Source organism: Cnephaeus nilssonii (assembly GCF_951640355.1).
Source record: "Cnephaeus nilssonii genome assembly, chromosome: 1".
In the NCBI taxonomy this organism is placed as follows: Eukaryota; Metazoa; Chordata; class Mammalia; order Chiroptera; family Vespertilionidae; genus Cnephaeus; species Cnephaeus nilssonii.
This window is the reverse complement of record NC_137072.1, coordinates 5,577,290-5,604,194: the sequence shown is the minus strand read 5'-3', so window position 1 is coordinate 5,604,194 and position 26,905 is coordinate 5,577,290. Positions and strand designations below refer to the sequence as shown.

Genomic DNA, 26,905 nt, shown 5'->3' with positions numbered 1-26,905 from the left:
CAGCATTGTCCCCAAATTACTTCAAAGGCAGAGGGGCGGCACTGCAAAGGCTGCCCTGCCCGTGACCCCCGCCAGGGGACATGGCCCCTGCACCTGAATGGATACAGGTTTGTAGAACTAAAATCTTAGTCCGTACACTCCCTAAATCTTTACCTCACAATAGATTCTAAAGTTAGAATGCAACTTAATTCCCCCAGAGGTAGCAAACTCAGACTTTAATTCCCCCAGAGGTAGCAAACTCAAATGCTGGCAAGGCTTCAAGGAGGAAACAGATATCAAAGTAGCCGCCAGCTGAGGCCGACTAGGTACGAGCCAGGGAGCACATGTGTGACCTGCAGTAGAGTTGTAGTTGGTGAGAATTCAGGCACCATGTTCTCAGATCTGATGGTTCAAGAGAACTCAGAAATCTATAGACTTTTATGAGAAATCTTCTATTTTTAAACATTGGAACTAACTCAAAATGTGTTTTAACATCTCAAAGGGGAACGAAAAGTCTGTTAGACTACACTCAACCCACAGCCCACCAGCTTTACTTTACTTTTATTTTATTTTATTTTAAAATATATTTTATTGATTTTTTACAGAGAGGAAGGGAGAGGGATAGAGAGTTAGGAACATCGATGAGAGAGAAACATCGATCAACTGCCTCCTGCACACCTCCTACTGGGGATGTGCCCGCAACCAAGGTACATGCCCTTGACCGGAATTGAACCTGGGACCCTTCAGTCCGCAGGCCGACGCTCCATCCACTGAGCCAAACAGGTCAGGGCCCAGCTATACTTTATACCATCAGTCAGCCTCTGCTCAAATAGCTCAAATGATAGGAACTCACTCCTCTCAGAGAAGGCCCTTTTGAAATAGCTCTAATATTATGGTGCTTTCACTTATATTAAAGAGCTACAGAATCTGCCTCTTATAACTTTCACTCAGTAAAATATAAAAACAAGACTTTTATATTAACACTAGAGGCCTGGCACATGAAATCGTGCACAGGTACAGTCCCTAGGCCTAGCATCAGCGCCTGTGATCAGCGCCATCTTCCCGGCTGTCGGCCCTGCCCCCATGGCCACCCACCCCGGTTCCCCATCCAGCGATGGGAGCCTGACAGCCCTGGGGGAGGGACCGAGAGGTTGGCTGTTCCTGCCCGCTCAACAGCCCCACCCCCGCCGCCGGTCGCCCTGTGTGTGGGGTGACTGGTGGGGTGGGGGTCTTGGCCTGGCGCTGCCCACATCCCCCCACCCACTCTAGGTCCCCCTTCACTATCAGCAAGCGGAGCCTGCTGGCTGGGGAAAGGGACTAAGAGGTGGTCAGTGTACCTCATAGTGACTGGTTGAGTGGTCGTTCTGGTCATTCTGCCGTTATAGTCGCTGGGCTTTTATTATATAGGATGGCAATTATATTCTCCTAAGTGTTTTTTCTATCTCTTATCTCAGTTGAACTTCTCATCTACTGTACAGACAAGTAAGACAGTTCGACTGGAAATCTTTTCCAGTTAAAGACAAGTATGGAAATGCTTTTGCAACTGATCTGGAGTCAATCCACTAGTTTTCAGTTACATATACTACCCAGTCTTCTAACTCTAATTTTCCATTGCTCTTTGAGTTCTGACACAAAGCCTGAGGCCTTGTAATAACTGGGATATGATATACTATCTAACATTCATTACTGTCAGCATTACAAAATTCCTAAAGAGTTTAAGTCAAACATGTTTATACCTAGTAGTGCTAGAGGGCTCAGTGGGTGGAAATCCAAAGGCATTGACATGAAACACTTGATCTTCAAACCAACCTGAAAAAACGTAAGTAAAAAATCACTTTCATTTGTCCAATTCTCCTTCTTGTTTGAAAGGACAAACTATAGAACACAAAGCAGTAATACTAGGCTGTCACCTCATCCCCTGTCAACTAACTATAGAAGTTGCCAGTCCCACTGAGCTAGAAAACAACCTCAGATCCAGAAACAGTCTAAGTTCTATTAAAACAAACAAACAAACAAACAACCCTCATGAAATAGAAATAGATTCAGAATTGAAACTTTTCATTTTACTCACAATGCATGTGTCAGTAAAGAGAGATAAGGTACCCTGATTAGGAAATCTTTTATCTTATGACCCTATGTAAAATCTGTTTTTTTTCCCCAACTTTATTGATATAATTCACATATCATACAATCCACCTTTAAAAGTATATAAAAATATATAAAGTAAAAATTTTAGTATATTCACAAGTTGTATAACCATCACCACTAATTTCAGAGTGCTTTCATCAACCCAAAAAGAAACCCGTGCCAATTAGCAGACTGAGAGTCATTTTAAGTTGTCAAAAGTATGCTCTTATAATTGCTATTCTCCCAAATTATACCATGTTAACATATTTTAAACAATATAGAAATGGTTTTACTGTAGAATGATGAATACTGACTTACCTTCTGCTAAGACAAAGCATGACTCTGTGTATAAACCACTATGGAACTGGTACACACAGTTGAGAAAAATAATTTTATTTTTATGCTTGAGGTAGTGATAGTCAACACACATTTTGGGCCTGACAGGACTTCTAAATAATAATTAAAGACTTCACATTTGAAACTATGACTAGATCACACCTTAAAAATTTTTAGGTTGAAATGTACCTATGTCTGATTCTAGGATGTAGCCTGGTAATATTGACGGTATAAATCATTCTTGGCATGTTATAAACTCCCTCAGTGATTTGTCTGCACTCTCCAGATAAGAGGTAGTTTTTTTTTTTGTTTCTATTTAGGATTGTGTTTCTACAGTAAATTCCTACACCACCACCATATGCAAGTTACACCGGGAAACCAAATAGCTAAATTTGGGAATGATATATAATCAATTTCCCTAACTTGAAGATTTAAAAAAATAAAAGAAAAGGATATAGGTTTAAGAAAATAAAAGTGAAGGATATAGCTTTACTAAGATCCAGTTGTACTGTGCCCGTCGGGTCTTCCAGAAAAAATTTTCCCTAAAAACAAATTAAAAGACATGTGTCCACAATTATGTAAAAATGAATATATTAATAAAATAATTAAAATACTGACAATTTTGACAACAGAATATAGTAGAGAGTATAGTATACTTAAAAAAATCAACAATTCCTAGTCTCGGCTTTCCCATTTACTAATCTGGTGATGTCAGACAAGCCACTTCATTGAGACCCAGACTCCTAGATGCTCAGAGAGTGACCACTGAAGGTCAGAGATGGCAAGAGGGCACTGGCTGGCTGCCACTGGACCTCACCGGGTGCCTTCACCTAAGAGAGTCCACAGTGTCTCCAAGGGACCAGGACATGGTCTGCAGCTTTGTTTGTTCAGAAACTCAGTGCTCTCAGTGCAGCCAGAGGTCACAGGGAGACGAACTGCAGACTATGCAGTCTGGTAACCTGTATAAGACACTCCTTCCAGATGTCTTCCAGGAAACCAAATACAGATGAAAAGGCTACTTGGTGACTGAGGTATGAACCATCAATGAAGACTGTGCTCCTGCCCAGTTGGTGTGGCTCAGTGATTGAGTGTTGACCCATGAACCAGAAGGTGATGGTTCGATTCCCAGTCAGGGCACATGCCCAGGTTGTGGGCTTGATCCCCAGTGTGGGGGTGTGCAGGAGGCAGCCGATCAATGATTCTCTCTCATCATTGATGTTTCTATTTCTCTCTCCCTCTCTAAAATTAATAAAAAATATATATTAAAAAAATACTATGCTCCTATACCTCTCTAGAGATGCCATATGTAACTGACATTTCATTAATCTGAAGGGTGCACATAAAAGTATGATGCTTATTAAGTTTAACTTACCTCTTTTAACTGTGTTATCATTCCAAGAACAATTACATCTCCAATTTTGGTTGTATTGCCCAATAGGGTTTCTATTGTTTTAAGCTAAAATAAAACAAAATAAATTCTTAAAGATTGAAAATATATTCTTTTAAGAAACTAACCTTTGCCCTGGCTGTGTAGCTCAGTTGGTTAGAGTATCATCCTGATATGCCAAGGTTGTAGGTTCAATCCCCAGTTAGGGCACATACAAGAATCAACCAATGAAGGCATTAATAAGTGGAACAACAATTCAACCTCTCTCTCTCTCTCTCTCTCTCTCTCTCTCTCTCTCTCTCTCTCTCCCTCCCCCTTTCTCTCTCTCTCAAATCAATAAATTTAAAAAAAATTATTTTAAAGAAACTAATCTTTTGTGTGTGTGTGTATATGTGTTCATGAATTTCAGTTTTATATCCCACATATGAGTGAAATCATATAGTTCTTAGCTTTTTCTGACTGACTTATTTCACATAATGCTCTCAAGGTCCATCCATGTTATTGCAAATGGTCCTATTTCATCCTTTCTTAAGGCTGAGTAGTATTCCATTTTGAATATGTATTTATAACTATTTTACAGTAGAAAATAAATTAAAACTTAAAAAATGTAATTTCAACCTAAAAAAGTTAAACAATTGCTGGATGAAAGGGTATCTAATTTTTCATTTTTATAGGAATTACCAGGTAGAGCTTCTTTTCTCTTTACCACATAATGTTTTTTATTACAAAGAATAGAGATTTACTATAGGAAAAAAAATTAAATATAGAGAAGGAAGAAATAAAGGCATGTGTAACCCTGTCAGCCCATAATAATTACTGTTAACATTTGGTATTGGAGTTCTTAAAAAAACATGAACCTAAAGCAACACAGGAGTATAATGTACATTTAAGATAGTTTTAAAAAACTGATATACTTAGAGATAAATCTAAAGAAAAAGATACAAAATAAATAAATAAAAGTATATCAGACCTGTAACCTAAAAACTGGATTAGGTAAAAATTTCTTAGACACAACGCCAAAAATATCCAATAAAAAAAAAAATAGTTAGTTGGACCTCAACAAAATTAAGGACTTAGGTTCTTCAAAAAGACAATTAAGAAAATAAAAATAAATTTTAAAAACTGGGGAAAATATTGCAATTCACATAAAATCAATCACTCAATCAATTGATCAAGCAAATAAGCAACACAGAGATACAAAGCTGCAAGAAAGGATTCCTGAGGACACCATTTTTGCAGTCTCTAACGGGAGACCACCATCTAGGTATTATAAGTGGTAGTTCAAATAGCGAACTTACCACCAGGGATTCAAAATTAAATAGCTTGGAAAGCCTGAAAAGAAAAATAAATTATTTAGCTAAGCCTTAAAGTTACTTTGGTGGAAAGGAGAAATATTGCTTCTGGACTGTGGGTATCAAAGTTGCCATAGGAGACCATAAATATATATGTACATTTATACAAATATAAATATACTTATTCTCATATATATTTATATTTGAGAAATATATGTAACATAAATTTCCAAAAACATACTATACATTTTTCTCCTATTAAAAATTAAAAGCAGAAACTATCAAATACTATAAGTGTCTTGTCCTATGGTGCTGTCATCAAGCATTAATTTGAGCATTACCTAGTATTATTGTTTTAGTATCTATGAGACTACTCATCATCATGATTTCTCATCTACCTTGGTAGAGAATTTAATGAATCTTAAAAGGGCTGGGCCTCTTGAGAACGTATTTGGAACCTTGCAGAAATGGTAGGGCCCAGACACAGTAGCTGAGGAATATCCCCACTGCAGGGCTCTGTGTGCTGGAGAGAGAGAGAGCCACAGATAGGCTGGCCGTGATTGTGCTGCTGGAACAAAGCGAGAGTGCTGGTTGGTAATCACTTTCCGAGGGATGAAGTGGAAGGAGCTCACATGGAAGAAACTCTCCCTTTACCTCTGCTCCTCGGATCCCCACAGCCCGTGGCCTGTGACATCTCATTCATTCTATAAATGCTCTTTAGGCCCATATAAAGCTTCCATTCCAACTGATACAGTACATTGTAGTGGAACAAGTGTGTGGCGGTCACTAGAGGGCTGGGCTGGGCAAGGACCAGTATTTTGGAGTACGAGTGAGGGCAAAGGGTAATGTTGAGAGTCGGACAGAAAGCCAGTGTAGTATATAGCAAATGGACTGGAAGGACTAGGGATCTGTCTTGGTGCCAGAGACTCTCTGGGGGCTACACAATCCCAGGGCTTGCTTCAAAGAAGGAAGTCATTGCTTTTAATAGAGATTTGCAGGACTCAGGACATAGGGTATGGACTTCATCAACAGTGGCATGCATAGGTCAGTTAGCTAGTCAAACAGTTACTAGTGGCTCATTTTCATTAAAAATTCAGTAAATTATAATAAGCAATAAATATTAAATTTGTATACTTACACCCCCCTAAATAACTAGAATAATGTTCTAACCTGGAATTTGCTTCCACTTTCATCAGGGTGAGAACCTATCACTGGAGGAGTAAATAATTCATGTCTGTGGGTCCTCTATAAAAAAAGAAAGATTCACATGAATTACGAAGCAGACATTTAAAACTAAGACTCATTAAAATAGTGCCCTGACAAAACACTGTCCTTAAGTTAATGTTTGTTATCTATTTTCAACAAATTTGAAAACCCACATAGCTTAATGTAGAAATCTAAAAATATAATTTTTAAAATAAAATTATTTTTAAAAAATTTAAAGGTGCATGGTATACCTGGCAGCAGCACAGGCCTCGGGATGTGAAGACAACAAACCGAGTTGTCATCCTCAGAGCATGGGGCTAGTGAGAGAGAAGTACCGCCAACAGGTCACAACACAAAAAAGGACCCTTGGCAGAGGGGCCATTTAACAAGATCCTAAATGATAAAAAAAATAAAAAAGATTTTGCTAGTAAGAAACAAGGGAGGCCGAGACAAGACACTTCAGGCAAAAGAAGGGGTGTGCCACGGCACGAGTTATAAGAGTGAAGGGGGATTCAGGAACTGGTGCCAAGTTTAGTGCAGTCAGCGCCTGAGAGGCGTGAGGCAGAATGGCAGACAAGGCAGGAGAGGAGTGGGAGCCTCTGTTTGGAAACCCTCCCCCCGCAGTGTCCGTCCATGTAGTTTGGGTAGAGTTGGTGCCCCTCCCCCCTCTATAGACAGGCCCCCAAGGCCTAATGAGTCACAGTACTCCATCTCTTTGACACATTGGTTGTTCCAGGATTAAGCAAGGGCCTCAAGTTGGGCCCCAAAGAGATTATTGCTAAGGCTACTAATAGCCATCTCTGTCACCTTATAGGTACAACTTGTTAGGAAGTAAAATCAAATTTAAAAATTGCTGGGAGATGGATAGAGGTAGATGTCTCATGATACTGTGTGAGCACCTGGATTCAGTCATGCTTGATACAGATGGGGCCCTAGACTTCTCCATAATACAAGCCAATAAATTCCTCTTTCTGTTCTAGGCAATTTGCGTTTCTGTAACCTCCAACAAAAGAGTCCTGACAATACACACTTTGAATGCCAAACCAAGAAGCTTATCTTATAGACAATGGAAAACAAAGATTTTGAAGTAGAATAATGATGAAATCAGGTTTGCTTTCAGGAAGACAACTGTGATGAAAATGTGAATGGATTAAAATAAAATGGAACCCTTTAATTTCACAGATGAGGGGAAAAATGCTCAGAGGGTTAGTGACATACCCAAAAGAATACAGTAGGCTTTAAGACACAATATTTTAAAAAAGAGAAACGTCGTATTTACTAAGCATCCTCCCTGTGAAAAGCACTTGCCAGATGGGGCAGAGAAAACAAACAAGGAGCCTGCAGTTTGATGACAGGGATAAGCACCCCAAATGCAAGGTGGGGCCACTCTAGTGACGGAGGGGAAACACTGAGTTTAAAGCAGAGATTTAAACCACTGCAAGAAACTGGAGATCAAGAAGGGCCTCAGGAAAGAGGAGGAATTTGAGAAGAGCCTTCCAGAAGTAGGAGGGTTTCAACCAGAGATAAGAAGGAATAGTTGTCTAGGGAGTGAACAGTCTAAGCAAAGTCACAGAACAGAGGAAGAAACAAACAATAATTCCAAACTTCAGTTTTGGCTCTAGCACAGTATGATTAGAGGATAAGTAGAGATTAGGTCAGAAACATGTGACAGATCTCAAATATTAAGTATAACTTGTATTTAATTCAGCAGATTTCCTGGCAAGAATTCTGTTCAAAGTCATGGCATGATCAGAGCTCCATCTCAAGAAGATCACCCTGGAACATTATGCAGGTGATGGAAGCAGGAGAACAGACATCTTCAGTGCTCCTTCTCTTCAATCTTTTCACTGCTTATGCCTGCTGCCAAGTCTCTCCTCCTTAAAACCCTGTCTTCTGCCATATAACACCATCCTAGTGTGGCCCCAAATTCTATCCTCTTCCCTTTTCTATTGCCCCTTCCTCTCAGGATCTCACACCTAAACAGTCCATCTATTACTACAAGCAGATGCGCCCTTTAGTATCTCTCTCTACCCACATGGCTTTCTTTAGTTCAGACATAACTTTTACCTGATACCCTACTATAACCTTACTCAAATGTTTAAAACAGGACCTGTCATCATCTTCTTCAACCATTATCTTGCTCCTATTTGTTAACGTATTACCATCATTCTACCATCCTGCTCTCTCCGATTCAAACCCTTAACCATCTTTGAGTCTTCACTCTCTCCCTTCTCCTTCACACCCAACCAGTCACATGACCTATGGCTCTCACTGCCCCAGTGCTGTCCCCTTTGTCTACTCCACTCGCCATTTCCTTCATCCTAGCTATCTTTTGTGCCAGGACTAATACCACAAGCTCTGTGAGTCTCCGCTCACCCTGAAACCTGCTGGTGGAGGAAGCTGTGATGGAGTCTCTCTCTCTGGTACTCCAAGGCTCCTTGTACCGAGAGAACAGAGTCCTAACTCCCAAGGGTGCCATCCAAGGCTCCCAAGTACCTTTCCAAAGTTATCCCATAATGCTCCTCTTCATGAGCCTTTCTCCCCACACGAAGTGGACAGAGTCCATTTTTTCCTTTTGCTATGCCTCTGCTCACACTGTTACCACTACGACCTTTCCCCCAATGCCACAAGAGCAAAACAATTAATGTCCATGTCAAGTGCCATAGTTTCCTTGAAGCCTTCCCTGGTTTTCCCATTGAATGCATTTTATTTGTATCTCTTTTATAGCAAGTATAAAATTGTACTTTATATTTTATTTGTGCAAATGTCTTTAACTTCATAAACTACAAGCTGTTTGAAGCTGATATATCAGGCAAAGGTTGGGCTTCAGAGTTAGAATAACTGGATTAAAGCCCTGTCTGTACTTCCTAGATACCATATTTGGGCAAGTTACTAAACTTCTCTAGATCTGTTTCCTCATTTGTAAAATGGGAATAATAGCATTTATACATTGATATGATGATGATTAAATAAGGTAAATAATGTCTATAAAGTGATAAACAGTGCCTGGCATATCAAAAACATGTAATAATAGCCCTAGCTCCGTGGTCGGCAAACTGCAGCTCGCGAGCCACATGCGGCTCTTTGGCCCCTTGAGTGTGGCTCTTCCACAAAATACCACGGCCTGGGCGAGTCTATTTTGAAGAAGTGGCGTTAGAAGTTTAAGTTTAAAAAATTTGGCTCTCAAAAGAAATTTCAATCGTTGTACTGTTGATATTTGGCTCTGTTGACTAATGAGTTTGCCGACCACTGCCCTAGCTGGTTTGGTTCAGCAGATAGAGCATCGGACTGCGGACTGAAGGGCTCCAGGTTCTGGTCAAGGGCACATGTCTGGGTTGCAGGCTGGATCTCCAGTAGGGGGCATGCAGGAGGCAGCCGATCAATGATTCTCTCTCATCACTGATGTTCTCTCTCTCTCCTCCCTCTCCTTTCCTCTCTGAAATCAATTAAAAAACAACACATGTAATAAATGTTAGCTACTATTTTTATCATCATCATGGTTGCTAAGGGGAAAGTATCCTTTTTATTGCTGTATCCCTTACAAGGTCTCAAACAGGGAGCCCAATAAATCTAATGAATGACAAACTTTAGACTACAAAATTCCATCCTTTTATTATCCTCATGTCTTACCTAAGCTGAAACAGTGTCTTTCCCCACCAACTTACCTGGTGCAAGATGGTGTAGCGTTCACGAAACAGCTCTGCTTTATCTCTTGCTGTTCCAAATAAATTTGGTTTAGGGTGGTTGGTCATTAATAGACTATAAAAACAAAAAGGATTCCCTACTTATGACTTCTGAAAATAATGTACATTTGGAAATTGTTTAAAGTCAATAGATGGAATACTTACGGAAGAAATTTTTTTCTTTCTGAATTGTACACAAAGCGTGGAATATCAAATGCTCCTATGATATTGAAAATATGTTCTCTGAAAAACATCCCACAAAAACATAGACCTGATTTACTAAAACATAAGTATCCTAGATGAACATGAAAACTTGCATTATAATCTTATATTCATATATACTTTTTACAGGTCATATACACAATATCTTATACTATAGTGTCAAAAAATACAGAGTCAAAGGTTTAGCTTGTGCATTTTCCTCTCTAAACACAAGAAAGCACTGCCAATTTAGTCCGGTTAACTTCTAATTACTAGTAAGACTGTCACATGTTGAAAAAGAACATTTATGTATAAAATAGTCACATCTGAAAAAATCTTCCCATATGAACTACTTTTATGAGCTACAATATTAAAGGATATGATTAATTTTCAATAATTTTTTATTTCAAATTATGCAAAAGTATTCTAGAAAAAGATGTAAAATAGAAAAAGAACTCCCTCAAATTCTGGCCACATTTTTGAGACTTACAGTTAGAGAAGGAAAATCAACAAAAAAATTTTACTTTCAGGTACTTATGTTATGTTAATAACATAAACATGTTTGAAAGAGGTTTTAAAAATAAAGTCACAGCACTATTGCATAAATATTCCAACCAAAAAAAAAAAATCTTCCCTAAAACTATATCTGTTTATCTCCAAAACTGAAAATGGTAAAAAAATGTTCATGCTACCGTGGTGGTAGCACTAAGTATAGAGCAGCAGGGAATCCTGGACTTGAGGAAAACCTAGAATGCAAGCACAGCTCCACTGTTTTCTAGTGGATCCGTCTTGACAAGTTATTGAACTCATTATGGCATTTCTCCATCTACAGAGATGAGAGCTTCTCTCGTGCTATAATATGACTTTCTGACCATTGAAGTTACAAAGATTATTTACCATTCAGTACCCACTGGACCTCTACATTGGCTGGCTAGAGCATATCAACAGCTAGACAGAAATAACTGGTAACTTCAATGCCTATTTTATGATTATCATCCTTACACTTCTAAACAATCATTTAAAATTTTAATTGATGGCTTTAAGAGCACGTCACTGTACTCTAGTATCTTAAATAATGAATTTGCAAGGATAAAGTTAAAATTCCACGATTTCTCTATTGTTTTAGCAGCTCTTTGTTCTGATAGGAAACTAAAACTACTGACCAAAATAAGAGTAATGAGTCCTTTCAATGATCTCATTGCCCCGAATAGAAAAAAAATTGTTAAAGTTAAAACCCAGATGTTTTTCTCTCAGTTAAACCCTGTGAATTTGCAAAGAAGTATCACATTCAAAAGGAGGAAAGAAAGAGGGCCACTCGGGGAAATAAAACCCAGGAAAACGACTACCATGTAAATTCCTAAGCTCTAATAGCACGAGATGGGGAAAGTCATAAAACTGAGGTTCTACCTCATTTGCCATTCACCATGTGACCCAAGTTAAGTCTTTGAACTTCTCTAGGTTCAGTACTTTCCTGAGAGCAAAAGTTAGTTATACTTTTGAATAGTAAATTCAATTCATTCTTAACCTACAGAATATAACATTGGATAAGAGGTAAAAGTAGTCATGATACAAACAACACGATTACCTCAAATCCTAGGAAAAATAGTAAAGATGAGTTATTTGACAATGAGGTTTTAATGCAGGCTATCACTTTAAAGGAAACACTAGGAAATAATCTTGCATTAAATAAGGTAAATAACAGAATTGTTGACCACTAATTAATTTCCCCAAGAAAATAATTTTTAAAAAGCATTCAATAACACCTCCAACATGGGGGAAAGTTCATTTTTTCCACATACATAGTTTCATCTACCGACTGACTGCATTCCTGGACTGCTGCCTCCACTACAGAGCGTTCAATCATGTTGGATGACACTGAAAAAAGAATTTCAAAGTCAAGTTTTAAAAACAGGCTTAAAAATTAGTTCTTCCCACAGATAGCTTTTTTCCTACAAATAATCTGCAGACACTAACGTGGAGGTTCTCATTACACATTTTTTAGGAGGAAAAAAATATTAGGTCAGAACATTAACAAAAGCCATAACTTAAATACCTTACCTGTGTCTTACTGTTGTAAATATTGTTTAGTAACATTGTAAGCTCCTAGGTTTAATAAGTTTACATTAGTATAACTTTTTATCACAAGTGCTATATTTTAGTAGCCATGATAGTAACAATCCTATCTAATAAAGAGGGAATATGCTAATTGACCCTCACACCGTCACAAAGATGGCGGCGCCCACAGCCAATAAGGAGGGAATGTGCTAATTGACTGCCCTGCCCTCTAAGATGGTGGCAACCACAGCCAATAAGGAGGGAATATGCTAATTGACTGTCACACCCTCAAAGATGGTGGCGCCCACAGCCACAAGATGGTGCCCAGTCCCCTCAGCCCCGCCGGGGTGCCTGCCTCCGGAGTCTCCCAGTCCCCTCTGCCCCCCAGCTGCCCAGGGCTGGCCCGAAGCGCAGGCAAGCCTCGGATGGCGGCTGCCCAGGGCCGCCTGAGGCTCAGGTAACCAGGGCCAGCCGAGGCTTGTGCTGCCGGCAGTGGCAGCAGCAGAGGTGTGATGGGGGCGTTGCCTTCCCCTGATTGCCAGGTCGCCTCCTGCCCCTGAGGGCTCCCGGACTGTGAGAGGGGGCAGGCCAGGCTAAGGGACTTTTCATGCACCGGGCCTCTAGTAATAACAGTAACAGCTACCACTTATTCAGCCCTTAGTAAATGTGTGTTTGGCACTATGCTCAGTACTTTACAAGCATTCTCCATTAGAGAGATATTCTATGAGATTAATGTCCATATACCCATATCTTGCAGACAAGGAAAGTGCAACTTTGAGAGGTTGAACAACCTGCCCAACAACATAGCTAGAAGAGCAACACAAACCGAAGCCTGATTCCAGACTGTGTGTCCTTAACCACTTTGGTATGTTCTCAGGCAAAATGCCATGTACCATCTTAATTGTACAAATACCGATTTTTAAAATATAACTATTTTCTGAATTTTCAAACTGTAAATAATCTTTGAAACCAATGTTATATTTGAAATTCTGCCTTTACAGTAAAATCCCAAACATTTCTCATAGCAATATTTTTTTCTGATATATCTCCTTGGGCAGTGGAAACAGAAGAAAAAATAAACAAATGGGACTACATCAAACTAAAGAGTTTTTGCACAGCAAAGGAAACCATCAACAAAATGAAAAGACAATCCACTGAATGGGAGAACATTATTTTCCAATGATACATCTGATAAGGAGTTAATGTCCAAAATTTATAAAGAACTTATAAAACTCAACACTAAACACACACACACACAAATATTTCACATTAAAAATGGGCAAAAGACCTGAATAGACACTTCTCCAAAGAGGACATACAGGTGGCCAATAGACATGAAAAGATGCTCAAAATCACATATCATCAGAGAAATGCAAATTAAAACCACAATGAAATATCACCTCACAACCGTCAGAAATGCTTTCTATAATAATAAAAACGTAATAGGATAATTAAACCAGACGTCCTTCTGAACATCCTTCTGGACGAAGCCGGGGCTGTGAGGGAAGCCCGGGTCCTGGGTGCCAGAGGGAAGCCGGTGCTGGCAATCAGGGGAAGGAAGGCCTATTCTTGCATGAATTTCGTGCATCGGGCCTCTAGTCATCAATAAATCAACAAACAACAAGTGTTGGAGAAAAGTGAGCCCTTGTGCACTGTTGGTGGGAATGCAGATTGGTACAGGCACTGTGGAAAGCAGGATGGAGTTACCTGAAGAAAAAAAAAGGAACTGTCCTTATAACCCAGTGATCCTACTTCTGGGAATTGCAGTGTTATTTACAATAGCCAAGATTTGGAAGCAGCCCAAGTGTCCATAAGTAGATGAGTGGCTAAAAAAGCTGTGGTACACTTACACAGTGGAATACTACTCTGCTGTAAAAAGGAAAAAAAAAGTTACCCTTTGCAATAGCATGGATGGACCTGGAGAACATTATGCTAAGTGAAATACACCAGTCGGAGAAAGACAAATACCATATGATTTCACTCTTGTGTGGAATTTAATGAACAAAGTGAACTACCAAGCAAAATAGAGATTGGCTTATAGATAGAGAGCAGAGACACCTCTGGTGGTGGTAGTGGTCAGGTGCTGTAGGGTTGGAGGGAATGAGCAAAAAAGGAAAAAATAAAGGGAGAACTCATGGACATGGACAATAGTGGGGTAGGGAAGAGGGGAGAGCGTTGAAGAGGTCATAGAGGGGATGGAAAAAATAAAATAAGATTTTTTAAAAAATCTACCTTTAGAAGTGAAAATGAGATATACAGCAATTTTTCCTATAGCATAGAACACGTGTCTTCCTTTTTAATTAAGAAATTGACATCCATCCACCATATGAGAGCAAGCTGCAGCCACTGCTCTCCTTCAGTGCTGCAGAAACAGTGAACTTTTTTTTTAGAAGAGCATTTCTCCTTTGTAGGCCTATACTTGTGGCAAAAAGTTAAGTACTGAACAGAAAGATCCCTGAAGAAAGGCTGAAGCAAGAAGGGAGTTAAGTTAGCCTGGCTCACTTTCTCCCCCAACCCCCAACATTTAGGGGTACTTAAGTAAGACAAAGTTATAGGCATGCAGCGAGACAAAGTGACCCTAAAGGATCAGATCAAAGTCAGAAGTTCAATGCAGAAATATGGAGGCGACAGCTCTGCGAGGGGGAAGAAGTGTAAAGGGCCTCTGGGGAACGCACTGAGGCTCCAAAGGAACTAGAAGTTACCCTTGGGAAGAAGTGCTATCCGGGGTATGTCCCATAAGGCTGGGACATCATACTGAATCCTCAACTTCTACTCAGATCTCTAAGTCTGTTAAGGATGCAGAAGTATATTAACAATTTAAGAGCTATCAGAATGTTACTTACAGGGCTGCTTTTCAACTGCATCAATGATCTTTTCCAGTGCATCTTCAAGCTCTACTTCACTGATAGACTGAAGAGCTTCTGTGAGGTACTTAATAGCTTCACTGATAAGAGATGGAAAGAAAAGATGAGGCAAGTCATTGGTAATTAAGGCTAAAAGTTTTATGACAAAATGGCAAACACTCATCAGCATGGCATTGAAATTAAGATCCACTCACTCTCTGCAGGAGTACCCCACCTTTCCTGCACTTTCCAAACAAATTATTCCTTCTACCCCCTGTCAACATAACCGTTCTTTTTTTTTTTTATTTAAATATAGCAAAGGTGAAAATGTATTGAAGAACAAGTACAGACTCCCATGTGGGGAGGGGGAAAGAGTCCCAACATAACCGTTCTTAAAGTCCCAAATCATATCCTTCTTTTAAGAAGCCTTCCTAGGCCTAACCGGTTTGGCTCAGTGGATAGAGCGTCGGCCTGCGGACTGAAGGGTCCCAGGTTCGATTCCGGTCAAAGGGCATGTACCTTGGTTGTGGGCAGATCCCCAGTAGGTAGTGTGCAGGAGGCAGCTGATCGATGTTTCTAACTCTTTATCCCTTTCCCTTCCTCTCTATAAAATATCAATAATATATATATATTTTTTAAAAAAATAAGAAGCCTTCCTAGCCCAGCCAGTGCTGCTCAGCAGTTAAGCGTTGACCCATGAATCAAGAGGTTGCCGGTTCAATTCCTGGTCAGGGTGTTGCAGGCTTGATCCCCAGTATGGGGTGTGCAGGAGGCAGCCAGTTGATGATGTTCCTCTCTCATTGATGTCTCTCTCTCTCTACCATTCTCCCTTCCTCTCTCTCTAAAAATCAATAAAAAAAAAAAATATTAAAAAAAAATAGAAGCCTTCCTAGACCAGCACTACCTGCTGCAATCTCCCCTTCCTTCTGAAATTGTTAAAAGGCTCACTAGGCCCAGCAGTATGGCTCAGTGGTTGAGCATCGACCTATGAACTAGGAGGTCGAGGCTCGATTTCTGGTCGGGGCACATGCCCGGGTTGTGGGCTGGATCCCCAGTAGCGGGTATGTAGGAGGCAAATGATCAATGATTCTCTCATCATTGATGTTTCTATCTCTCTCTCCCTCTCCCCTCCTTTCTGAAATCAATAAAAATACGTATTTTTAAAAAGCTCACTTATATTCACCTGAGATTTGATACATTACATTAGCCTTGTACAATTTCCTACCATACTCTCAAGGCAGGACTTCATCTGCTTCGGTGTTCTGAGCACAAGAGCCTTACTTAAGCAACACGCATATTAAATTACATGAATCTCTCCAACAACAACGAAACGCAATAAAGCTGAAATTTTAAAAAAATGACATGGATCTCTGATTTAAGTACCAATAGTGCTCAGAATGAACACTTTGCACTCAAACAATTAGCTAATTACATGCCATTCTGTATTTGTAGCACACAACTTTATACTTTATGTCAATACTATTGTTTTACTGGTCACACTAATTGTTCCATATCTTGGATTGCTTATTGATTGTTTCATGTGTGGGTGTTCCATACTTATTGTAGATGATACTCCTTGAGAATTTAAACTGTATCGTCCTTTGGCAGAGTGCTAAGCACACTGACGGTGGCCCATAAATAGTTGATGTTGAGTCCCTAACATCACACACATCTTGGGACAGCTCTTAGGACAGACCAAAGCCCATAAAACTGTACAGGATCTGGCCCTGCCACATCTCCTTAGGCTCATCCAGCGGCTCTGATTTTTCTGATCTTCTCCTGCCCCACTGTCTTAAGATGGTCATTTCCTCCCACTCATTTATTCACCTAGTCAAGTCCTGTTCATCCTTTAACACTCACTCAAACAAATTCTTCAATAAAGCCCTTCCTTGACTCTAGAGCCACTTATACACTATCTTAACACATCTTTCCTTGAATACTTTTCACAATTGATGTTAAAGAATTGTGAATTATTTAATATTCATGGTAGACAGACTTCAAAGATGACCCCCTAACAATCCATGCTTCCTTCACATCCATGTGCAATCTCCTCCCCTTAACTGTAGGCTGAACTTAGTGACTTTCCTCTAAGAATACAGCAAAAGTGATAGGATATTTTACTGTATTGTAATTTTAAAAGTAAAATTTTATAAGTGACAAGATGTCACATAATTAGGTTACAAAAAATTGTGGTTTCCATCTTGAGAGCAGACTCTCTTGCTGGGTTTGATGAAGCAAGCTGCCATGTTGGGGAGGCCCAAATGACAAGGAACTGAGGGTGTCCTCCAACTAACACCCAGCAAGGACTGAGGCTCCCAATCCAGCCATCCTGGAGGAACTGAATATTGCCAAGCACTGAATGAGCATGGAAGCGAATCCTACCCAGTTGACATTTGAGATGGTCCCAACTTGACCACAGCCTTGTGAGAGACCTGAAGCCGAGGCCCCAGCTAAGCCTGCTGAAATTACTGTGACCCAAGGGGAATGTGAGGAAATCTGTGTGCTGTTTTAAGCTTCTAAGTTTTGGGATAGTTTGTTATGCAGCAATAAATAATATACCATCTGCCCCCAAGCACCATAGTGTCTTACTCTCTTCAGCTCCCTTGCCCCAGCACAGTGTTTTGCAGCTAATAGATTTCAGTGTATTTCTGACTGACTGAATGAATGAATGATAGCTTAATATTCAAATTCTAAGTGAAAAGAAAGAAAAATGGATCATATTTTTAAAATGCTAGGAATCAATGGAAAACAATTTATTATTTTCTCTCAGAGCATATCCACTCTTGCCCTTGTTCACCACTAAGCCAAAGGCAAAGTTTAAAGTTCCATAAAACGTATCCTTACAAAAACAAACAAAAAACTCTACATACAAGTTGTAATGAAAACCTGGTACAGAAAAGTATATCCCATCTGGCAGGTATTAAAATGCGTAAACACTGTGTCCTCTCTCTCTCTCTCTCTCTCTCTCTCTCTCTCTCTCTCTCTCTCTCTCCTCTTTCTTTTTAAAGCAGATTTAATAAGAAAAATCTTGGGAAGCTTCGTTCTGTAGGTCCTAGAAAACACTCATATAGCCAGGAAACCTATCAGAGAAGTTCTAAAGGAAATCAAGGAAGGAAGGAAAGAGAAAGGAGAGAAAAAGAGAAAGACCCAGGAGACCTAGGAACATGCTTCAAACCTACCCACTTTTTCACTCTTCAGGAACTGTCTACGATCCAAAATCCCAAAATCGGGAAGGTTGGCTGGGCCCACAATTTCTGCACTATCAGTTGACAGCTACTGACGTGCACGTGAGCTTTCCCAGGTCTCCCATTTGCTGTCTCAGTGACAACCTCCAGCGCGCTGCCAGGAGTCCCATTTTGCAGAGGCAAAGACTTGGGGGGGGGGGGGGGGGGGCACTGATGAGTGGCACAGTCACCGTGCTAATCAGCCGCTGCTACGGCTCAGATCGCCCCTTCTCCGGCACCGGCACCGGCCCCGGCAGGAGGGACCCTCGAACCCCGCTCCGACTCTGCGCCAATCTCAGAGAGACCTAGGAAGGTATCCAACCTGACCCTCGTGCCCAAAGCACTTCGTTTCTTAGGGCTTTCTGTGGTTGTTATTAGTCCTCACCCAGGGATACTGCTTTCCATTGATTTTTATTGAGTGGAAGGGAGGGGGTGGGGAGAAAGAGAGAGGTCGATCAAGTGAGAGAGACACACGGATTGGCTGCCTCCCCACGCCCCCACCAACCAGGGATGAGCCTGCAGCCGCGGGGGAGCCCCGGACCGGAATCAGACCGGGAAAACCCTCCGTCCAGTCCGGGGCCGGCGCTCCAACCTCTGGGCGGGCGGCTCGGCCGCTTCGGAGGGCTTGTAAGGTTCTCTGTCGTTTAAGGCGAAGCCCGCCCGCTGCCGGAGAGTCTGGATGCCCCGCGCCGTGGTCTGGCCCTGGCTCTCCCCTCCCGCCTGCCAAAGGCGCGGCCCACTCACCCTCTGAGCAGCAAGCCGCGCAGCTTGAAGGCCGAGAGGGCCCGGCTCCGCAGCCGCTCCGGCGCCATGTTCGCGTTTTGGCGCCACGGCCGCGGCCCCGCCCCGCCCCGTCCCTCCACAGGCCCCGCCCCGCCCCGTCCAAGGCCCCGCCCCGTCCAAGGCCCCGCCCCGTCCAAGGCCCCGCCCCGCCCCTCCACCGTCTAAGGCCCCGCCCCCTCCCGGGTGCGCTCCTCCTCCGCCCGCTGGCCCGAGAGCCGTGCGGACGGCCTGCACCCTGGTTTCCGTGGGAGGAGAGCTCTGCGGCGCCTCCTGCCGGCGCTGCAGGCCCAGACGCCGTAGGCTGAAGGAGGAGAGGACTGAGCTCCTTTCTGTCCCGGCCGGGGGACCGGAGTGCCTTCCCTGTGTCCGGTTGGGAATGTGCTCATCCCAAGTCCGTCCTAGAGCCGCTCTCAACGCTGCCCTTGACCTTCCAGGACTCCGGCCCGGCTCACCCCGGACCCGGACCCGAGGGTCCCTGTGTAACTCGTGCTTTTTACTTTACACAGGCCCTGGAAGTACTCTAAGTTGCCACTTGGTTTTCCCTGACATTCACTCGAAATAGCTAAAAATCACCATCGTTTATTCCCACCAGCCCACTTTTTATTTAAAAGTTGAGCGTTTCCTATGCGCCATAAACTGTCATAGGTGCTATAAATGTATTAATTGCTGTATGCTCATAAACTCTAATGCTGAGAAAACAAACACAAAGTTGGTAGATGGCTAACTCAACATGAAAGGTTCAGAAAGTGGAGCCAGGATTTAAACTCAATCTGATTCCAGCAAGTGGACTATTAATCTGCCACATTTCAAAAGGCTTGCTCCAGTGAGTTGAATAAAACCATGGAATGCACGCAGCCTTATAACATACTAGAGGCCCGGTGCACGAAAATTCGTGCACGGGAGGGTGGGGGGATCCCTCAGCCCGGCCTGCACCCTCTCACAATCTGGGACCCCTTGGGTAGGCTTCCTTGGCCTGGCCTGAGATCAGGGCCTATCGGGGCTTTCCTTCCCCGGGATGCAGGCAGCTGGCCCCACCCCCGCCGCTGCCACTGCTTGCCATCTGTGCAGTGTTGCCCCCCCTCCCCTGCCACCGGTGGCCTCCCTCTGCAGGCGACAGGCTGGGGTGCAATGGCTTGGCTGGCCTGGGCCTCCCTCTTTCTTTGCTGAGGGGCTGTCTGCCTACCTGATCGCCCCTAACCGCTTGCCTACCTACCTGATCACCCCTAACCACTCTGCCTGCCTGCCTGATTGCCCCTAACTACTTGCTTAGGGACGGGCCAGCACTGACTTCAGTTGGTCAGCCTCCAGTCGTTACTGGTCGTTATGACCCAGGTTTTTTATATATTAGGATAAGGACAATGTTGAAGTACTGATGTACAGTAACCTCTGTGGTATATGGTTAACTTAAAAAAAAAACACACACAAGCAAAGTGTGGTAAAGGAGGGGAAATGTGTGTGTGTACACATATATTTGTTTTTGCATTTTAAAAAACCTCTGACACTAAAACTAGACCCTAAAAATATGATTAACCATAAAGGGCAGAAAGGGATAAATATCACAGTGAGAACTTTCTTTGTAGTGAGAGTTTTAACTATCAGCCATGATGTTCTACATATTCAAAAAATGCAAAAGAAAGAAAGTAAACTTAACATTGAAAGCATAACCAAACCAATATACCTAACTGTATATTCAACTGGTAACATAACATCACAGAGAAAAATGATTTTGAACAGTTTTCTGTACATTTTCAGTGAAATATATTATAAAGACAAAAAGCTGCAAAGAAAATTTGAATTTTTATGTCTGAAATAAAAATAGATAAACAGTCAATTCTCATGATTTGAGGTAATTTTCTTCTACAGTGGTCACCAACATTGACTTAACGAAAGCTCATTGTCCCTAGGCTCCTATGAGCCTCTCCTCACATTTTCATTAACTGATCAAAACATAAGCTTGTTTTCCATGTATTTCTGTATAAAAACACCTAATATACAGTATATTATTGAACCATAAACATTGAACTAAGGCCCCCAGCATTATAATTTGTACTTGTACCTGAAAGAACCTTATCTAACACTTGTATTTTCTCCCTAAGTCACATCACAGTCTTCCTGTGCCTTGGAATACTAGACACCACGTCAGCACTATGCTTGGAAGCCATTTAAACAACAAAACCACCAAGAGAAATCACAAAATGTGTAATATGTGGCACTAAGTGTATCTCAAAAAAGTAACTTTTTAAAAATAGTATAAGAAATGAAACAAAAAAGCAAAATGTCACCTTGTTCAAATTTACCTGGGAACATGTGTGATGGGCAACAAATTTTCAATGCTTTGCAACTGTTCACAAATGATTATGAAAGATCCCAGTATTGATTTGGGTATTACAAGTAAATTTTAGTAAATAGATTAATTCAAAAATATAGACTGCACAAATAATGAAGATTGACTATATCTGCTTAACTACTAGAAGGATAAACAAGAAAAAAATGGGCCCTGACCTGGTAGCTCAGTTGGTTAGAGCATCCCCATACACCAAGGTTTTGGATTCAATCCTGGGTCAGGGCACATACAAGAAACAACCAATGAATGCATAAATGGGTGGAACAACAAATCCAAGTCTCTCTCTCTCTCTCTCTCTCTCTCTCTCTCTCTCTCTCACTTCCTCGCTCTTTAGAATTCAATAAAATAAAATTTAAAAAAAATGAAGGACAAATGGTTATTTGGGGGCAGGAAAGTGGAAAGAATAAGAATATAAAATGTCAGGTCAAGCCTGACAATTGAACCGGGCTGAGGTAGGGAGGTGGGATTTGAGAAGAGAAAGAAAGACAGGACAGCGGGATTCGGGAGGTCCACAGCTCTCGAGAAGCTCTGGCAACTTTTATTAGTAATACAGTGCTTTTTATACATAAGACACTAAGCAGGGAATCACTCACAAGGAAAACATTCTTTGTTTCTCTAAAATCACTACTGGAGGGATAAGTTGAAGGACAGGTTTCTTGTTATAATAATTCTCACTAGTTGGATACATATTTCTTGGTAAGCCAGGAAAGTGGCTCTTATCCTACTGATAGCAGTCATGTAAACCCTGGGAAGGCTCTGTAGGCAGGGGCTGCTCTCGTTATACTGATGAGTTGCCATCCAAACAGGCCTGGGAAATCTGGGGGGGTAGGTGCCAGCCTTGCTAGCCCCTACAGGTGAAGGACCGTGTCAGCTTACAGCCCGTTCCCCACAATAAAATACTAAAACTATTAGGCAAAAGGGAAAAGGATATTTGCACAGTCCCAAAATATCACCCTATAGACTACTGGCTAATAATATACAGACAAAACTTACTTTTAAAATGAATCTTCAGAAGTTACCACCTTAACCAAGCATCAAACTTGCCTCACAAATAATGGGCTAATTTTACATTGTTACTGTTATAATGCAACATAACATATACAACATCACTTCTGAAGTATTCTTGCCCAAAATGTTAACCTCAATTTAATAAAACATTGACCTTTCAGTTTAAGGAAATAATATTTAACTATCTCTCAAACTAACCATTTCTATCTCCATGGCTGGGGCCCTTACCAGGACACCAATCTTGCCATCAGGATAAACTTTCTAAAAGATAATTCTTATGGTGCTGCTTCCTTACTTTTAAAACACTCCAAATCTCCTCAATTTGGATAAAGTGAACAGGTCATTTGTTTCTTTCTCTCCTGTTCCATCTGCCAGGAGCACTTCTCTCCCTCTTCACCTCCATTTGCCTAAACAACTTCCATTCATCCTTGAGTTCTTAGCTTAGACTTTACTTTCTCTTGGGAACATTCCCTGACTCTCCCAAATCTGAGTTAGGGACCCTCTGAGTTTCATGTCTGGGACGATGCATCAGAGAATTAGCATGCTTCTTACTATAAATCTGTAAATGGAATTATTCCAGTAATCATAGGAGTTTAAAGCCAGAGGATTATGAAATTATAAACCTTCTAAGAATTCACAAAAATCTTGGTGAGGGCTTTGGAATTCCACTGCAGGTAGGAAAGGGATTCCTGGGACAAAGGTTACATCCTATATAATAAAGAGTTACTATTCAAATTGACCGTCATGCCCTCGCACAAGATGGCCACCCCCATGTTGTCACAAGATGGCTGTCACAAGATGGCTGGCAGGGGAGGGCAGTTGTGGGCAATCAGGCCAGCAGGGGAGGGCAGTTAGGGGCAACCAGGCCAGCAGGGGAGGGCAGTTAGGGGCGACCGGGCTAGCAGGGGAGGGCAGTTGGGGGCGACCGGGCTGGCAGGGGAGGGCAGTTGGGGGCGACCGGGCCGGCAGGGGAGCAGTTAGGCGTCGATCAGGCTGGCAGGTGAGTGGTTAGGGGGTGATCAGGCTGGCAGGCAGAAGCAGTTAGGGGCAATCAGGCAGGCAGGCAGGTGAGCGGTTGGGAGCCAGCAGTCCTGAATTGTGAGAGGGATGTCCCAGATTGGAGAGGGTGCAGGCTGGGCTGAGGGATAATCCCCCTCCTCCCCCAGTGCATGAATTTTGTGCACCGGCCTCTAGTATATTAATAACAATGACTACTACCACTGCTACTACCATTTACTGAGCACCTAGCTGAGTGCTTACACCAGAGCAAGTACTATGTGGTATCCATCTTGCTGCCTTAAGTCCTGACTGTGCAACTATCCAAAGTAAATGTTCTAATAATCAAGTTATATTATTCACTCCCTGCTTGAGATCCTTTGGGCTTGCAGTTAAAGTTCAGATTTAGCATGACAAACAAGGTTTCATGATTGCCTATTCCAACTTTATTCTTGGCTGTATCCCACAGTCATTCTATAGCCATGCTGAGCTATTTATAGTTTGTCAGAAAAACTCAAGTGTCTCCCTTGTGAACCTCCTTCCCCAACAGATCATATCCTTCCTTCCTGTTTTTCTTTTGTCCACATTTCTACTATACTTCTCAACCCACATGGCATTAATTTCCTTACATATCTTTTCATCTGACTGGACGTTGAAGCCCTTGTAGTAGAACTATGTCTTATGCACCTTAAAATTTTCTTTGTTACAAGGTCATCTGAGGGCGGCAGAGTAAGTGGATGCTACATGGTCATGCTCCCAGGAACAAGCTGGAATTACAACTAAAATACAGAAAAACTTCCTGAATAATCAATGGAAAACTCGCAGGAGGGAATCGTGATACCCCAGGACAGAAAGTGGAGACCGCATAGAGACTGGTAGGAGGGGCGAAGGCACAAAAGGGCAACTGAAGTCCCTGAGAGATGTCTCAGCTGTGGGGGAGTGGGGGGTGCCACTGACAACTCTGGGATCTAATCCCCAAGATGCGCCCCCCAGCAGAGAGCACCAAACTGAGGAGGATACCCACATAACATCTAGCTATGAAAAGCAGCTTTTGGGGTGCTGTTTGCAGGGAGTGACAGCTGAAAGTTCAGGCACCCTCTTAAAGGGCCAATGCACAAAATTCTCTGTGGAGCCACCCACCTTTGTGCTCAGACAGAGGGAGGGTGAAGTGGACTGGAGCTGTGAGAGCAGAACCCAGGACTGGGGACTTGGGGGATAGAGCTCAGAAGGCAGAAACTCAAGTTTCCTGGGCTGAGTCATTCCCTCCCACAGCAGAGGACATCTTTCCCACATAGACATCTGCCTTGCCTGGGCGGGGGGGTGGGGGAAGATAGTCAACACACACTATTGGAAAACACCTTGCCCTGAGAATAAAAGGAACAATTAGCCTCCTGGCAGAAGTAACCACCCCACCCTTTGTTTTTTTAATCCTATATAATAAAGAGGGAATATGCAAATTGACCATCACTCCACCACAAAGATGGCGGCGCACACAGGGAGGCGGGATTTCCATAACACAAGATGGCTGCACCCACAACGGAGGCTGAGTTCCCGTAACGAGCCTTAACGAGCAATCAGCAGGGACCTGAGGCTGTGCTGCCCCCCGCCCCAGTGGGACTTGACAGGGGACCTCAGGCCATGCCCCCCACCTTGGCGCCAGGCCGGGGGACCTCAGGCTGTGCCCCCCACCTGGCGGGGCTTGACAAGGGACCTGAGGCCACACCCCCCACCTGGCAGGGCTTGATGGGGGACCTTAAGGCGCGCCCCCTGCCCGGCGGGGCTTGATGGGGGAACTCAGGCCACGCCCCACACCTGGCGGGGCTTGACGGGCGACCTCAAGGCATGTCCCCTGCCCCGGCCCAGGCTGGGAGACCTAAGGCCACGCCCCCTGCTCCGGCGTTGGGTCAGGGGACCTGAGACTGTGCTCCCCAACCCAGCGGGGCTTAACAAGGGTGGGACTGGCCGAGTCTGGATCTAGCCCAATGGCGGGGGGGGGGGGGGGGGGGGGGAGGGGAGGGGCGGCCGGGTCTGGGTCTCGTGCGATTTTGAGGCGCACGTGGGTGGGCGGGGACTTGACTATGGTTCCCGTGGTGCACCCCAGACTCTGACCCGAGTAAGATTTTCATATACATTTTACTAATTTTCTTTCTTCTCTGACACTTCTATTATAGAGAAAGGGCAAATAGCAATATTAAATTATTTCCTCTAATTAATCCCCTTTTAATGTGCACGAATTTCATGCACCAGGCCACTAGTATATGTGTGTGTGTGTGTGTGTGTGTGTGTGTGTGTGTGTGTGTGTCTGTGTGTATATATATATATTTCAGAGAGAAAGGGAGAGGGAGAAATCAATAAAAACATCAATGATGAGAGGGAATCATTGATTGGCTACCTCCTGCACACCCCCTACTGGGGATCGAGCCCTCAACCCAGGCATGTGCCCTTGACTGGAATCGAACCTGGGACCCTTCAGTCTGCAGGCCAATACTCTATCCACTGAGCCAAACCAACTAGGGCTGCCCCACCCTGCTGAAAAAAAACCTCTCACCACACCTGAGGACGACTGCCTGAGGGGCAATTCAAATTGGACTCCTATCAGTCTGTAGGCAGAGGTGGTCTCTAGAGGCTTTGCCTTTAACACTGTCCTGCACTAGAGATTGAGAGGTATAGAGGATCTACATAAAACATAGTCACAAACCCAAAAAGACAACCAAAATGAGGAAACAAAGAAACAATCCCCAAATGAAAGAACTAGAGAATTCTCCAGAAGAAGAGAGAAATGAAGCAGAGATAAGAAATTTATCTGAAACAGAGTTCAAAGTAACAGTGGTAAAGATGCTCCACAGCATGAAAAAAGATATAGTAATTATAAAAAATAAGACTGAGATAAAGAATGACATAACACAAATAAAGAACACATTGGAAGGAATTCACAGCAGATTAGGGGAAGCTGAGAATCGAATCAGTGAATTAGAAGACAAAGTTGGAAATATCACTCAACTAGAGAACCAAAAAGAAAAAAACAATAATAAAAAAACACACACAGGAGGACAGCTTAAGGCAGCTGTGGGACAACATGAAATGTAACAATATTAGAATAGCAGGTGTGCCAGAAGAGGCAGAAAGGGAGAAAGGCATAGAGAATGTGTTTGAAGAAATAATGGCAGAAAACATCCCTAACCTGGTAAAGGAAAAAGACACACAAGTTCAGGAGGCACAGAGAACCCCAAGCAAGAACCCAAACAGGCCCACACTCGGACACATCATAATTAAAATGCCAAAAATTAAAGACAGAGAATCTTAAAGGCTGCAAGAGAAAAGAAAACTGTTACCTACAAAGGAGTGCCCATAAGACTGACACCTGATTTATCATCAGAAACTCTACAGGTCAGAAGGGAATGGCATGAAGTACTCAGGTAATGGAAAGCAAGGATCTGAGAC

The 26,905-nt window shown here is 42.5% G+C and overlaps 1 protein-coding gene across 1 annotated transcript in view; it reads right to left on the bottom strand.

Annotated features, from left to right (window-relative positions):
* Window positions 1-19,180, bottom strand: part of POLE2 (DNA polymerase epsilon 2, accessory subunit) — a 37,461-nt gene extending 18,281 nt beyond the window's left edge. The window contains exons 1-10 of the mRNA XM_079769059.1: window positions 19,078-19,180; window positions 15,110-15,210; window positions 12,011-12,086; window positions 10,176-10,253; window positions 9,993-10,086; window positions 6,292-6,366; window positions 3,815-3,898; window positions 2,928-2,984; window positions 2,425-2,473; window positions 1,716-1,788 (exon numbers count right to left, since the gene is read on the bottom strand). Coding sequence (XP_079625185.1) covers window positions 1,716-1,788; window positions 2,425-2,473; window positions 2,928-2,984; window positions 3,815-3,898; window positions 6,292-6,366; window positions 9,993-10,086; window positions 10,176-10,253; window positions 12,011-12,086; window positions 15,110-15,210; window positions 19,078-19,145 — 755 coding nt within the window. The 5' untranslated portion in view covers window positions 19,146-19,180. The remainder of the gene's footprint in view (window positions 1-1,715; window positions 1,789-2,424; window positions 2,474-2,927; window positions 2,985-3,814; window positions 3,899-6,291; window positions 6,367-9,992; window positions 10,087-10,175; window positions 10,254-12,010; window positions 12,087-15,109; window positions 15,211-19,077) is intronic.
* Between the last annotated feature and the right edge of the window lie 7,725 nt (window positions 19,181-26,905).